The sequence below is a fragment of the Megascapheus bottae genome, chromosome 1 (assembly GCF_031878675.1).
Source record: "Megascapheus bottae isolate mThoBot1 chromosome 1, mThoBot2.hap1, whole genome shotgun sequence".
NCBI lineage: Eukaryota > Metazoa > Chordata > Mammalia > Rodentia > Geomyidae > Megascapheus > Megascapheus bottae.
In genome coordinates this window covers 77933375-77950415 of record NC_143509.1, presented here as the reverse complement: position 1 = coordinate 77950415, position 17041 = coordinate 77933375, and the positions used below count along the sequence as shown (strand labels likewise).

At 33.9% G+C, this 17041-nt stretch overlaps 1 protein-coding gene across 3 annotated transcripts in view; it reads left to right on the top strand.

The window, feature by feature from the left end:
* The window catches only part of Epha3 (EPH receptor A3), a 295261-nt gene that overhangs the window by 211581 nt on the left and 66639 nt on the right, over positions 1 to 17041 (top strand). For 2 of the 3 annotated variants that reach the window (XM_090347698.1, XM_090347716.1), the window contains exons 6-9: positions 3740 to 3864; positions 6828 to 6990; positions 11492 to 11594; positions 12266 to 12333. In XM_090347698.1, the coding sequence (XP_090203824.1) occupies positions 3740 to 3864; positions 6828 to 6990; positions 11492 to 11594; positions 12266 to 12333 (459 nt within the window). The remainder of the gene's footprint in view (positions 1 to 3739; positions 3865 to 6827; positions 6991 to 11491; positions 11595 to 12265; positions 12334 to 17041) is intronic. The other variant, XM_090347706.1, reaches the window with a different exon arrangement.

Below are 17041 nucleotides of genomic sequence, written 5' to 3'. Positions count from 1 at the left end.
CAGAATTTTACCATTGTCTGCTTCAGATTTTTTTTTACCAGTGTTCTTGGGGTTTTTTTCTGGCAAACTTTACTAAACTTCACTCCATAAATGGCCATGTGAGGTGGCATAAATCCACATGGTACTAAGTAAGCATTCTACTGTGTCACCAAATTCTTCCTCTGAATAAAGGAATCATCTTAGAATTCTATTGTTTAGGGTGAGCTAAAGACTTAATATCAAATTGAATTATAGATTGTTCACCCCAACTATTATTTTAGCTATTATTTAGCAAGTTATTATTAGAGGCTTGCAAAGAAGATACTGTGCTTTCTTTGTCTCCACAACTTCATCACTGAGTCCCATTATTTCTCCAGTTTTATGGTATGTTTTCAGTCCCTATTGCAATTATCCTCAATACTTGCAAATCACTTGCTCTGAAGACAAAGGAATGAGAATAAAATATATTAAGCCTATCATTTTTACATTTTAAGTCTATCACTATACATTTTAGTATAGTGTCATTTGTTAAAAAATAACGGATTTCTGAGAATATGGAAATTAGTAATTTGGGCAACTCATAATTTAATACCTGAAATCTAGAAACAATATATTTCAAATCACCATCTCACTGATATTATACTTTGTACATCATGTTGATATATGAATAAATTATAAGCTTTAAGGCATGAAAACAAAGAAAGAAAAACAACCCAGTGCCCATAAAATTTGTCTCATTCTGTACTGTCATTATGTTGTAGCATTACTTGTGGAGGAAAAGGAAAACAGTTTCTGTTAATTATGTTTTAATATTACCATATTGATGAGCATTATCTAGAGGGAGGGGCTACCAGCTGGTGTTCTGGGCTGGACATGCTGAAATGCAGCCAGCACAAGGGGCATGTATTAAAAGAGCAGAACAAATGACTTGAAGGGGTCCTAAAGGCAGCAATCAAAAAAGGTTCATTTAACATAGAGATGGCACAAGCTTTGAGCTATTGCCTCTACTTAAGTAAGTGTGGAATTACAAAAGGCTATTTATTACAGTCCAAGGGGCCGTGCAGCTTGCTCAAAGACCTTTGAAGAAATTCAACAGTTATAAAGTCTTGCTAAGTGCAGAAGCAGTAAAACTTGGGCAGACCCCTAAAATTGACTGCAAAGCTTGTATTAAAAAGTTAATACAATCCTCATCATAACTTTTCTTTGAAATAAATTATTTTCTCTCTGTACTTTGTAAAAGGAGAGATATTACATCTGGCTATTTCCAACAGCCTCTTTGAAATGTATTTTAACCACAAGGAAAAATAAACTAGCCTGATGATGGCATGGAATTAAATATAGGACTTCATGGATTTAGAAAGGAAATAGTTCCAATGTTAAACCTTTGAAATGCCATAGAAGCACATATTAAAAGTTCCTGTATTAGTAAATTTGCCTGTGGGGAAAAGTTAGTGATATCCCTCCATTGTTCCTATAAGAAGCAATGAACCCAAGGTCACAGAGGACTACTTAAATCTTTTTATTAAAGATTACATAAGAAAATAATCATTGCATACTCAGTTAATCTGCTAGTAATGCCTCTACTAGTCATTGAATATGTTTATAAAGCTTCATCTAAAGTACTTAATTACTTAAAAACCAACTTCAGAGCAGCAAACTACAGGGATGGGTGGTGAGGCTAACATGAGAACTAAAACAACAGAATTCTAAATAGGAAATGACTGGGAATGGAAGACAGATGACTTTAAAACAACAGTGTAGACCCTGAGCTTAAAATTCAAAGATTCCATGGGTCAGGGTGGCTATTCCACCAATATGCCAAATATAGAGTTGAGTTGTGGCCAAGAAGGGAGGAAAAGAGGAGATTTACTCTGAAGCATGAGCAACCCCAACTAATCACTTGATCCCATCTTCAACCATCTTCTGAAAATGCAGACATAGACATGAGTTCTAGGTTTAAGTAAACAAGGATTTAAGTGTAAGGTTATCAGGTAGATCAGTCCCAGTTGAAAGTATGGCCTGTGGAACTTTATCTCATTCTTCTTTGGGGCAAGTTGTTTTTACCCTTGTTGGTTGGGTGGCAGGTGATATGTCCTGAAGCCATTATGTTCAGTTCTTTCAGAAATACTTTTATCCATCTAAGATTGTAAAGACACTTTCAGGTGTCATTCTTGTCTTTCCTGATTTTAACAGTGATTGCAAAGTGACAGCAGGGAAGCAGCTAAGAGCAAAAATAAGTAAAAAATGTAGACAGAAAGGCCTACTTCCTCTCCTGCTCTTAGTTAATTCATGGGCCCAAGTGAAAAATCAATGCTTTCCAGCAATATCAATGCATGCTCTCAGTACAATTTGACATCAAAGAACCTTTAATACAAGAAAGTGAAAGGAAAAACACACTATGTTTTCTATCAGAATATTTTTTTCTTAAGCCAAGATTCCCAAACTCATTTGGGTAGCCTTGCTCTAATTAAAAAAGAGTTCATTTGGGCATTTTATAAATAATGGAAACAGGACAGGAAATTCATTGCAATGGGTGCTAACTTAAGTGGAGTCAAGATCAGTGAAAACAAAAGTATTTTTTGAGGGAGAAATAAAAATGAAAAACACTGATATACTAAAACAGTTTCTATGTAGGGCTGGTTGCAAATACCATGTGGGAATCATAAAACATCAAACCCACTATTGTAGAAGCTATATTTCCAGCTCTTTGGGGGCTGAAAAATATATTAGACACAGATAACTCTTGATCTGAGAGGAAAAATATATAAGAAAATGATTTTACATTGAAAACAAATCAAGGGTTAATTTCCTATGTTAATAAATTGATTTGCTGCATCCCATTAGAGAATAATAGTAATGTCCTTCAGTGAGACATTTTAATTGACTAATGCAACATGACTGGAATATAAAATCACAAGTAACTGAGGAAGTCCATGATTTTTTGGAGAATTTGAACTAGGAAGTCACTAAAAATACACTAGATATTGGTTTAGAAATGGAGATGGCCTTATGGTACCTCATTGAAACTAATAATTTTTATTCATGGAATATACTTCAAATGAACAGAACATATAGGATAACTGCAAAGAAATATCCCAACATATGTATAAGAAATGGTATTTTATGTAACAGTCATTTTAGTATATTCGTTATTAAACATTAATAAATTAAAAGTATATGATTGTTATTTTCTTGGTGTATATTTTTATTTGTGAAAAATTCTTGTCAGAAGTTAAGGTCTACTGTAAAATGTCCTAAAACATATCTTTTTTACAATATGCTAAATAGTATTATTACCTATGGATATCATGGGACTTCATCTATATAATGGATTCCAGTCCCTTGCAGTGCTGCATATGAAAATGCTATCAATGAACTGAAGAGTCTGGCATTAATAACTGCAACATTATAACAAATAGGTAGTCTAGCTATTTTGTTCTTTTTTGTAAAAAATACATCAAATATATTTCATTGCTTACATTATAGTAGCAGATTGAAAACATCTGCTCACTTGCCACTAGTCCACCAGCAGCACAAATTTCAGCTCATTTTCTGTAGGTTTGCACATATGAAGGCCAGAATCCAGCTGCTAGGGCTGGATGTAGGGCTTGATTACTACTCAGGAGCTTTGGACATGGAAATAATGCTTTCTTGCCAAAGAGAAGAACAATGATTGATTCTACTTAATTATTATCTTCTCTCTGCCGATATGCACTGCATCGCCAACCTTCATCTCTTTTCTCCATTGATCTCTTCACAGCCCCCTCACCTGTTATAATGATTAAAAAAGATCGGACATCCAGAAACAGCATCTCTTTGTCCTGGCAAGAACCTGAACACCCTAATGGAATCATACTGGACTATGAGGTCAAATACTATGAAAAGGTGGGACAATATACAGGGTTCATAAGACGTAGAGAGACACCATTTTCTCATGGGCTATAACCCATGATGACATTGCTGGTAGATAGTAGAGTTCTCTTTAGAACACTGCTCATGTGACTCCTTTTGCATCTATAAGTGGTAGAAAGACATTTGGAAATCAGCTTGTCAAATGTCGTTGTTAGCATTAAGTGAAATGAGCAATGTCACTACTAAATTTAAGTCCATTAATTATGAAATCAGGCAGAGTATTTGTGGCCTTTTCACACCCAGTCCTTTTCCACTACTAGACTGACATTGAACCCTGGGTGTTTTGATGAAGTATGTCTTAGATTACTAATTCAAGTATCATTTTTCTGACTTTCACATTCAGGCAGATGTTATTTAACGCAGACAGGAACATTGGCATTAATAACAAAAACAAGGTATTATTGAACTCATGTTGAAAGCTTCCTTGACACTCAAGAGGAAAATTTAAAAGCTAGATGTAGGGGCCAGGAGTTTGGCCTAGTGGTAAAGTGCTTGCCTAGCATGCAAGAAGACCCAAGTTCAATTCCTCAGTACCACACGCATAGAAAAAAGCCAGAAGTGGTGCTGAGGCTCAAGTGGTAGAGCTCTGGCCTTGAGAAAGTCTAAGGACAGTGCTCAGGCCCTGAGCTCAAGCCCAGGATTGGCAAAAAAAAAAAAAAAAAAAAAAAAGCTGGATGGATGATTTATATATAGAATTATAGAATTTAGAAGTGATGATTTATCACTCTTAACACTTAGTTCTGTCTGGTTATAAATTAGATGACTGTTTGAAAGCAAACAATCTTCCAATTTGACCACTGAGGCTGTATGACTTCAGAATTACTAATGTTAATATGTTTATGAATTTACTTGTTTACAAGGTATTTGAAGACAAATTAAAAACAAGGTGTACATTGAAATATGTTTTCATTTGCAGAATATGTCAGAATATATTTAAATACATAATAAATAATAGTAATAGGATAATCTCATGAAAGTAGGTAAAGAGGCTATCTTAATTAATAAAAAATAGACAAGCACTGAAAGTACATAAGTTTCCTACAACCTGTCTGCTAATAAATCTTAAGTTTCTGCTCCAAATATTGATTTATCTTATTCTGATTTATTTATATCCCCTCAAATGTTGTGTATCTCCAACATGAGAATGGAATGGCATTATGAGAATTATTGGCATGTTCAGTTGTTTTTAAAGGCATAATTTATACATACTTTTATATTATGTAGTTATTTGTTTTTTGAAAATTAATTTGCCACACATATTATAAGGTTTTTGTTTACATTAAAAAGCTATAACTTTTCATTAAAATGATTCCTAATAAATTTTATTGTGCCAAAAGTCACAGTGTAGATTAGATATTCCCCCCCTAAATTTCGGCCATCTTCAGTGTCAAAGTACTACATGTGAATGTGATCTTCTGCTTGGAAAAGTATGATAAATATACTTTGCAGATGAAAAAAATCTATGTTTTATTGATTCTAAAGAATAAAAATAATGATGTCCTTTGGTTCAGACTAGACAGTAGAAGTAAAAGAACACTTATTATCTTGAGGGACTCATTCCAATATACAATTTACTATGGCCAAAACTCTGACAAACTTACAAAGTTTTCTGAATTTGTTTTAAACTTTTTAAAATTTTTGGGGGGTGATGGGGCTTGAACTAGGCCCAGGGGTTTTCCCTGAGCTCTTCAACTCAAGGCTACCGCCCTACCCTTGAGCTAAGCCCCACTTCCCATTTACTAGAGGTTAATTGGAGATAAGAGTCTTAGGTCCTTTTGTGCCTGGGCTGGCTTTGAACCTTGATTCTCAGATCTCAGCCTTCTGATTAGCTAGGATTACAGGCATGAGCCACCATGCCTGGCTAAATTTTCTTATTAAACTACAATACACATTATTTTAAGCAATGATAAACAATGCAGAATGAAAATCTGTTTTACTAAACTTATTATAATACATAAATATCCAGTATTATTGTCATGTAAGCATAGAAATGCTTACTTTAACATGCTTATTTAATTTTGAAAATGATGAGGCTTCAAATATTTTAAATATTTTACTAGAATTCTAGTCTTGCAAATTTTCACTTTTTTGACTGCTCAAGTCTTCTAATAATGAAGAAAGAACCTGATTTTGGATGCATGCTCAATAGTTTTGTTTTCTTATTAGTAATAAAATGATAATATTAAATAAATACATTAAAATTTCTTCATTGTTTAATGTAGTAATTCAAGTACTAACAAATAATTAGCCATCATGCTTAGTTGCAAAGCATTTGTAAGTATGTATCATATTAATACTAGAAAAAGTAGAATGCTACTGAATTCCATTTTTATAAACAAGACTTTCCATGAGAGACACTATTTTTTGTGTGTGTGCAGTGTGCTTGAATCTGTGGTCTTTGTGACTCTTTACAAAGAAGTCTTCAGGGGAAAATATTTCTAGACTTTTATCTGAATGTATTTGTCTATACTGAGTACAATGACTGAGATTTGATACAAAGCAAGTATTTATTTGAGAAAATTGGTACCACATATAAAAACTTGGCTTTTTATTTAAAATATGTTGATGAACTGAAGCATTTTCTAATTGAGATTTGACAGTATGTTACTTACTTCAAAGGATTGTTGTCTTCTTTATAAGTTTATGCTTGAAATGTATTTGCAACCTTCTGCTTTGACATTAAAGAAAAGTTATTCTCATTCACATATTAGAAACAAGAAAGGATGAAACATGATGTTTTCTGTCTAATCTTTAGGGCATAAATCTATACAAATTAGGAACTTCTGTACATATTTTCATTTTAAAGAAAAATAATTCCATGACATTGTCATCCATTCTATTCTCTTTGGGGAAATCTTGACAAATCAGTGTTCAGTATTTTATTATTTGCATTACAAAGATGTGAGGTTAACATGACTTTTTATCTTACCTCAAAGCAGGAGCAAGAGACAAGTTATACCATATTGAGGGCCAGAGGCACTAATGTCACCATCAGTAGCCTCAAACCAGATACGACCTATGTGTTCCAAATTCGAGCCCGAACAGCAGCAGGATATGGAACCAACAGCCGCAAATTCGAGTTTGAGACTAGCCCAGACTGTATGTATTGTTTCAATTTGATCTATTCCTAAAGATGGTAGAATAGTGCATGATAGTTTAATAATTTATTCTCACTCTTAAAATATGATGTATTGAGATCTCATTGCTTGGAAGCTTCAGTAATCTTCAAACTATCCTGAATGGTTATTTGTGTGGTGTGTGTGTGTGTGTGTGTGTGAGAGAGAGAGAGAGAGAGAGAGAGAGACAGAGACAGAGACAGAGACAGAGACAGAGACAGAGAGACAGAGACAAACAGACAGACATTTGTGCTTTTCTGTTGTTGTTGTTCTTTTTTTTTTTTTGTCAGTCCTGGGGCTTGAACTCAGGGCCTGATTACTGACTGTTCTTGCTCTTGGACCTTTTTTTTGTTTGTTTGTTTGTTTTGTTTTTGGCTCAAGGCTAGGGCTCTGCCACTTGAGCCACAGGAACCACTTCTGGGTTTTTCTGTTTGTAGTACCAAGGAATCAAACTCAGGGCTTCGTGCATAGTAGACAATACTCTCTCTGCCCCATTTGTGTGCTTTTTATGTCTTAAAAAAAATAATATCCTAATTTGTGGAATGTTTCTCTTATTCTGTTGGTGGTTAACTCATTTTAAGAAACATTATTTTTAATGTGAGCATACATTTCTAGTGCTTGAAAGACCACATGTCCCAGTTTGTTGGATGACGCTATAAAACTACAGGGAAGAAACTTTCTGATACATATGAAAATTTTGATTTTGCTTTAACCTTTCACATATTCAATCATGTATGACCTAAAGAAAAGGACTTAAAATTATGTTTTATAACCTTTTTTCACATTCCCAGGCAGTTTGGATAGCCTGTTTGTTTTACTTTAAATTTGACTCAAATTGGTTTAAAATAAGGAAAAAAACTTCCGACTGTTTTCCCCTTCTTCAACTGTAATTATTTTGTATTTTTAAAATCCTCTGCAACAATAGAGTACCGATGGCTCATCTTGGCATAGTATTGACATATAGAAGCACATCCCAGGCAAGTGTGGAACATATGTGTGAATTTAGCATTCAGGGGTAATTGAACAGACTACTTATAGGCTAAGAAATGGCTAACATCCACTGGTGACCAAAAATAATGTAATAGTCTGGGTCATCTTTTCCATAGGAAATGAACCAATAATATACCTAGCATATAGCTGTGATAAGATTATAATAGAAAAATAATATACATTGCTGAAAGTTTTCTACATCCTAAAGTTACAATTATGAAACAGACTGTAAAGATGAACCAAAGTACATACCTCAGGATCTCAGGGGAAATTTGGCAATGTTCAGCCTGCTGAACAGAAATACAAGAGTCTTTTTGAACATTTTAATTTATTATTTTTCCAAGTACCCACATTTTCTAAAAAATGTTATTGCTAACATAATCCCATGTTGTTTTGGGTACGGCATAAGAGAAGGTAGAGTTTCACACTGCAATGTATATCTGGCCATCTATGAAAGAGAACAAGAAAGGGGGGGACTGGGAAGTGGAACTTCAAATGACAATGTAGAGCCAGAATGCTGGCGGTCCTAGTGAGGAATTGCAGAGTGCACATTGACAATCTAGAGAGCCATGCAATAGGTAAGAAACATCAGATGCCAGAACTCCTGCCCCTGTCCTGTTGAGTAACCAAGGACATAGTCTCTAGCTAAAGGATGAGTAGATTCTAAATGTGGGGCAGCAAGTAACTGTATGTTGATCACTGCACTTGTGACAGCAGGGACATCTTCATGGGTGGGCAGTCCTCCATCACCACAGTGTTGTCATCGATTATTAGTAGAGCTGAATGAAATTCTCGCAGTAATTTATGTTATGGAGAGTCAACCTGTCATACTCTGGGCTCCTATTTCAGATGCTTGGAAACCTTCACTTTTGAACTATTTTAGATTTTTTAAAATCAATGTAGATTTTTAATTGTTTTAGAGAAAATCTTTACGTCTTAATTGTGATCAAGTTCAAGATACAGTAGTGGTTCCTGGTGAGGGAATAATATTCAACTAAGTAACCTCTCTTAATTTTTTTCATTCTTAATTTGTCCCCGTATTCAACCATCATTCTTAGGAATGTTGCATGCAAATAGAGCACCTATATTATAGAATGTCTAGAAATCAGATTCTTCTGGAGATTATGATAATGATGCTAAAAGTCTCCACAGGAAATAAGTCTTAAGTGGCTTTCTTTGCTTTGCTATACAATATGTATTTTTCTCCTTCCTGAATGTAGTAAGAAAACATGCAAAGATTCTATGCATAGGATTACATGGTCAAATTCGGTGTTTAGTAGAAACTCTTGTGTAACAATTAAAGGGAGAAAACAGAGAAACCAATTGAAAATTTCTAATGACAATCACAGGAAAAGGAAGACAGTGACTAGTATATGTATGGGGCTTGGTGGCCCATTGGCTGTGGAATGGTCAACAGAGGTAATGTTCCATAAGTAAGGTACTGGGCTCGGAGTCTGGCCTAGTCTAGCGGTGGAGTGCTTTGCGTAGCATGCACGAAGACCCGGGTTTGATTCCTCAGTCCCACATACATAGAAAAGCTGGAATTGGTGCTTGGCCTCAAGTGGCAGAGCACTAGCCTTGAGGAAAAAAGCCCAAGGACTGACAAAAATAAAGTATCCACTACCTGACGAATGTAACACAACCCCACTATATATACTCCAATAATAAAATAAAATTTAAAAAAGACCTTAAATAAAAAGAATAAGGAGCATACATATTGATGGAACATAGCTATCTGATTTTAAAACCTAGCTCTTCTCTACTCAGGATGTTGTGGTCTGCAGTCTGTAGCTGGGTACTCATAAGAATGCACAGATTCCCAATTTCAAACTGACTCAATCCACAAGTCTTTTTTTTCTTTTTCTTCCATTATTTTATTTATTTATTAATTGTATTTTATTGTCAAGATTTTAATTTATTGTTGGGGTGATGTAATCCATATAGGTCTTATTCATTAAAGTTTCCGAAGCATTGGCTTTGTGAAGGCTATGTAGACTTTATCTATAATGGACCAGATAAATGTCTTAATATTTGTACAATATTTTGAATATATATATATGGAGAGAGAGGGTCGGTGTTGTAATTGCTCACTCTATTATTGAATTAGTTATACCCAAAGGGTGATTGTGTTTGTATTCTTTGAATTCTATAGAAGTATTACATATCAAAAATTTCTGTTTATTTTTTTCTTATTTGTGAAAAAGAACCTTTCTATATTTATGAACTATTAAAAAAAGTGATGTCAAGCCAAACAGGTCCTGGGACAATTTTATTATTCTATATTTTCGGTAAATGAATGAATGAATGATAGAGCCATGATTTTCTCCTAGGAAAATATCGAAAGTTTGTTGGTGGTATATTTGTTGAAATGTATAAGACAAATATTTTAACTTATATTAATATGAAAAAGATAAAAAATAAGTACAGATTCCAGAAAATATTTTAACTTAATTTTTAAAAATTTGTATTCATTTGCTGGGAATTTGGCCTAGTGGTAAGCATGTTTGCCTAGCATACACGAAGTCCTGGGTTCAATTCTTTGACACCACATACATAAATAAAAGCTGGAAGTGGTGCTGTGGCTCAAGTAGTAGAGCTCTAACCTTGAGAAAGCCCAAGGGTAGTCTCGGGCTCTGAGTTCAGTCCCCATGACTGGAAAAACATTTGTATTCAACAAATAATAATTCAGCAATAGCCCAATATAAACATTTATAAAAATAGATACATGGTAATATGATTTTAGCTATCTAATCCTATATCACTGTAGTGAGGAAAATTAAAATCTTGCCAGACACAGTGTGTTATCACCTTGCTATTCAGTAAATTTGGAAAATTACTCTTGTCTAATTGGATCTTTGTATGATTTGATCATTTTTTTGTCCTCTTCCTGGTGTTTGGCAATCAAGAATTTTCTTTTTTCTTCCATGAAAGTGATTCTTCAAATAAATAAAAAAAAGGAGTATTTATCTTTCTGTGCCCATCTTATTTGTTAGCATATACCCTCTGCGTTCGTCTATATTTTTGTAAATAAAGTATGTCTTTTAAAAAATATTTAAAAAATATTTTAAAAATATCGATATTGGAGGCAAAAGTATGTTAATTTTCAAGTTTTCATAATTTAATATTGGGAATTATTTACTTGGTCCCTTTATTTTTCTAGAATTTTGCATTGATCCCAAGACTTTTGAGAAAAGAAAAAAAAGTCCTGTATTTTTCAGTCCATAATTAATCAATTAGTAATGTAAATTGATGATGCTGAAAACAATGATTTGATTTACCAGTGAGAATTACATTTATTAAGTAGAAATTTCAAACAAAATTATGGAAAATGTCTTATTTTACACTAACTGAACATTTTAACACAATATTATATACATAGTTCTTTTAAAAGCAGGATATAGCACTTAACTTTTAAGTTCTTCCATATAAATGTTAAATCACACAGTAATGCCTCTCCTTTTCTTCATCTTCTTTGTCTTTCTCCCATCCCACAGCTTTCTCCATCTCTGGTGAAAATAGCCAAGTGGTGTTGATTGCCATTTCAGCGGCAGTAGCAGTTATTCTCCTGACTGTTGTTATCTATGTTTTGATTGGAAGGTGAGTTCACTGTCTTCCTCCTATTTCCTTTCATTGCTTCTTGCCTTACTGCCCTTCATTGTTCTTAAACTTTGATAGATGTAGTCAACAAAATATGTTCACAAGGAAGACTGCCCCATTTGTAGCCCACATCTTTTTCTCCTCCCTTTCTTTCCCCTTCTGCCTTTTGCTCTCCTTTTCTTTTCCCTATTAATTCTTAATCTTTACTCTCTAACACATACCATTTCCATTTGATGCCCCCTCCTCTTTTCCACTTTCTGCAGTCTTTTTTCAATTATCGCCCCACTCTTCAAATAATCCCAGACTTCCTTGATAGTTTTTCACCCAAAACACTGGTCCAACACTTCACAGAACTAATTGTTACCAATGGAGACTTTTTACCCCCTACTTGCATTCCAACAGTAGTTGTTAAAACATACTATAAACACATTCTAAGGCCATTGTAAAAAACAACCTGGAGGGGTCTGCACAGGAGGGAGGCGAGACAACATATCTCATTAGGCGATTCTCTAGGGTTCTCCCAAGAATATGAAGTCAGCAAGCTTTCCCTAAAGCATTTAATTCTGGGGGTAGAAAAGTCTCCATTTTTCTGCCCTTTGCATATGCTGGACCTAACTAATTGTTTTCATTATGCTCTCCGTTTATGTATGTTTCCTCTGACTTACTTCTAGGTTCTGTGGCTTTAACAAGTCAAAGCATGGTGCGGATGAAAAGAGACTTCACTTTGGGAATGGACATTGTAAGTTTCCCAACTTGGAACATTTCAGTTTCATCAGCTGTTGACTTATATTGGATAGCTTACTCCTTGATGAGGAGGATACACGAGTCATTTTTTTTTTTTACAGGAAAAGGATGAGTAAACTAAAGTTATTTTAGGAGAAGAAAATGCATGGCTCTGCATTTAGTAGTTTTTTTCTTTTTTAAATATGGCTGTAGTTCAGCATACTTAAGTTCAAGCAAAGAGTAACATGTTGTTTATATTCAAATAGTGCCCACGATGAGTAGCAGATGCTAAAGTCAGCTCTGCATGGCTGAAATGCAAAGCGTATCTTCAATTTCCTTATTACAAGTCCTTTGCTAAAAATTCTAAATAGGACACTTTTCTTTTTTCCTGTCAAGCAAATATAAACAACCTGTGTTTATATAAATTGCCTTAGTCCATTTTGTTGACCAACCAGGAAAGACCCTTTAGGATAAACTGTTTATTTTGGAGTTATTTGATATCCCGTAGGAAAGCCAGTGTTGTTTTTTTTTCCCTTGCTTTAATACCAGATAGGTTGGCCTCTTTTTATATTTTCTAAAAGAAATACCCTTTTAGGTAACAAACTGTTCACATTTAATGAAAAGACACATTTTTTTTTCCTCTTGGTAAAACAAATCATTCCATGCATTTTGCTTTCCAAACTGGCTAAGCTCAGTTCAGCCATAACTGTTCAGTGGACTTACGAGGCATGTTTTTACAGAAATTAGTACAAGAGCCTACTCATGCTCCTAAGCTTTAAAATATCTCCTGATAATTCAGGCTTATTGGCATCACTATCTTTGGCATTTATTCTTGCCTTCTGAAACTGTTTCAGATCAACATTCTTATTAGACATTGAATTTACATAGACCATCCATTTCTGTAGTTATAATTAAAGTACAACACTTGATTACTTTTGATTAATACACAGAATTCATACAAAAGCCTGAGAAGAAGTGATAGAAAGGTTATTCAAGTTATTAAATTAGGATTATATGGAAACAGCGAATGCATGTTCAGAAGCAGCTCCTGGTTTTCTGCCTCATTGGTAGTCTTTATGGAATAATTCATTTTGTAAGAAATCCAAGGTACTACCTTCTTCATATCAATATCACATCAATCTGTTTTATTTTTTAACTCATAAGTTCTAAAAGTAAAATAAAGAATATGATTATTTTCCTTTCTTTCATGGCCTTCAAGCAAATATGTTTGAATCCTTAGGCATATTGCCTTAGTGGCTTAAATCCCTTTCAGTTTGAGATGGAAAAATAATTTAAATACTCTCTTCTCAATGATGACATCATATTGACTTAGTTACATTTGGGGGAGTTATAAATTTTATGAATATGGACTTGTGATAAATTTCTGTGTGCTGATTCTAATCAGGTTCTTAAAACCACTCCCCTCATCTGTTTTGCTATTTGTTTATGGTAGAGTTTGTTGAAACCTTAATATGTGTTCAGTGTGCAGCATTCTTGGTAGACAAATAAATAAAAAGCTGCACATTTTAATCCTAGCTTCAAAAACATAAAGTAACTTACATGCATACCATAAGCTTGCTGCCTCTCAAAGCTACAGCTGGTTTATTTCAGTTCATGTATTTGGTACTACTTTAAAAAGCTAGAGCTATGAGCTATTCCCTCTAGCCTTGTTACAAATCCTATAATATTGCTTCAAAAGGAAAGAAATGTGTTTTACCTCCTAAGATCCTGTCCCTTTGCCCTCTGTAGCTGGACCTTTTTACATTTTTTTTGTACTCTCCTTAGGGCAACTCATGCTGGTAAAATGGAAATGTAAATTATTGTGTTTGCACAGAATGAGCTGTAAAGTAGTTCAGCTTAACACATGTGCATGTGTTTATTATCTGGGTTCCATGACAGAGCCCAGTGACTCTGCATGTTGCCCTTAATTATTGGTGTGAAGGGATTATGTGCCTTGAAGCCTGATTCTCCTGGTTCCCAGAACCTCTTGGGTAAGCAGTTAAAATCAGCAGCCATAGCCCTCTCAGTACACAAAGGCTTTCACTTGGTGTGGGTATGAGCGTATGTTTACATTTATAATTTTCTCCAAAAAAGTCATGTATTGGAAAAGTAATTGCCTTTATTTGAGTTAACAGAAATGAATTGAATTTTTTTAAGGGGACTGATGTTCTAAGTTTAATACTATTTAGTAACAGGGTTAACTCTAACCTCTAAAGCACATTTTAAAATTTAAAGCCGGTGTCTATTTTAAAGAATTGGAAACACTGTTCCTAACAGTTCATTTCATATTATTTGTTAATTCAAATGTCAGCAAATATCTCTCTGAGGATTTCTTAGCAAAGTAAATCATTCTAATGACTCACCAATAACTCGACTTCATCTTACAGTTAACATGTCATATTTTTTCCTTAAAAAGGAATGCTAGATTTTTTATCTTATTATTAATAAATAGAGGCAAATCAAAATATATTATCACATCATTAAGCTGAATCAAGCTTTTATGAAAATATAACTAAATTGATCTTACAGAAAGACTCCAAGACCTTACTTCTTAATATATTGTGTTATCTCTGTGGTAGTTATTTTTATGGTTTTATTTTTCAATAGCCTAAAGCAGAAAATGTTTGATAGATTTCCTTAGTATGTTTCTTGCTTTCAAGATTAAGTATTTTGCTATTAATAATTAGAAACAGTTCTAGAAAAATAATAGATGTACTGGAACTCTATAGTTCACACAACTGGGATACCTACTTTTATAAAACCGAATAATGAATATATGAAAGAAATATGCACATTAATGGGTTAGCTCTAAAGGAATGGTGCTTCTGAGCTTAAAATTTCAGCATGGAAGCTTAAATTGTATTAATAATTTAAATAGGGCAGGGCATATTTCTCAGCAGTAGAGTGCTTGCCTAGCCTAACATGTGTGAAGCTTTGGGTTTGAATTTTAGTTGCAGGCAAAGGAAGGTTACAAATAAGCATCTTTATGTTACATGGTGTTTTGGGGCTTAAACTTGTGGCTGTATGCTTGCTAGACAGGAACTTTACTATCCAAGCCACACCTCCAATCACTTTTTCTCTGGTTACTTTTGCCCTGGTTAACCTGTAAGAAGTCTCACTATGTATACTTCTCACGGTAGCTGGCCACTGTGCTGAGCCTTTTCTGTTGGGATGAAAATATTAATTGCAGCAATAATTTCCTTCATTTATACATTAACTATAGAACATAAGTCCTTGAATAGTTAGTTTCCAAGAGCTAACTCCTCTCCTTCTTTCTGAGAACTGTATATTCTTTTATTGAGATATCAAGAAAAACTCCAAACTGACCTTTGGCAAATGTTCTCCATTCTCACTCCACCAAAAACAGAGGCCTTAAGTTTCCGTATTTCTGTGAAGTTATTTTACTATTTGATAGTATCTTTTCCAGTTGGGTATAGCCTGCCTCAAACTGGAGTCTTGCTGCTTGTTGGTAGTAGCAGGCCAACAAGAAGTAATTCATTCCTGTTCCCTCCCCAGTCTGCTCCTTCACCCTCTGGTCCCTCAAAGAATTTGTCCCTCAGCTACAAAAGTAGCTGAGCAAAGGAGAGAGCTTCTACCTCTCATCTCCACCAATTACCTTTTCTTTTATGACTCATTTTCACTCTGTTTCTTCACTGGAAATCTTTATGAAACCCCAATGCAAGTATGCATTACAATAAACTGTTCAAAGGGCTTTCATGAAGTTGTCTTGTAATCCAAAGAACTTCTCACTTGTTAACAGAAACCCTGAAATCCTTAATTGGCCAACTTCCATTGTGCTGAAGGCTGTCAGAGACAACTATTTCAAATGCAAACTCTAAAACTAGTTCAAATGAAACTTTGATCAACACAGTGGTCCGTTATTATTGTGCCAAAGAGATTCTTCCATTATAAAGTTATACTGGAAACTATAATATCTGATGTTATTTTTGTTAAATTCAGAGAAAGGCCCCTTAATAATTTTGTATAATAAAGGAAAACATTTATATTAAGCAATGTTAAAACCTGCTCAAGCAATATTATCCATGTTACTAGGTTTGAGAACCTAACCAATAATATCTGCTGATATACTATGACGATTAAATTTTAAAATAAATGTTGAAAAATGTTTAGGAAATTTAATCATCTGAATGTTCTTTTTAGAAACGAGGTTATGTTTAACTAGTTTATTGAATGTTGAGAAACAAATGGAACATTGTCTCTCATTTAAATATTTTTCTAAATGATAGTTCATAAATATTAAAACAAACTCAAAAGTTTTTCCTGTGTTATTCATAGTATTTTAGTTATAAAACACCATGAAACATGATCATTTTTAGAATAACTTAATAAATAAATTATGAGATTTATAGTTAAGAAATTATACATGTGATTTTTATTTGTAAACAGTTATAAATATTGCTTTTAATTAAGTTGAAAAAATACACAAGGAAGTTTTAGTTGCTTTATAGTTTAATGTGAATAGAGTTCATATATATGTGTAATAAACTAGATCTGTGTTCAGATAAGAAAATTTAATGGTGAATGTTACTGAAAGAAGTGTATCTTCAGAGAGAATATATCCTTTTTATATTTTTCAATTAATTTATTCATAATTCTTTCAGTTCAGCATATCAATTTTTGTGTAAATGCATCTTGATGCAGCCCACCACTTCAATTGTTCTTCCTCATCTCTCCCAAACTCACTTACCCCAAGTTATCTCATT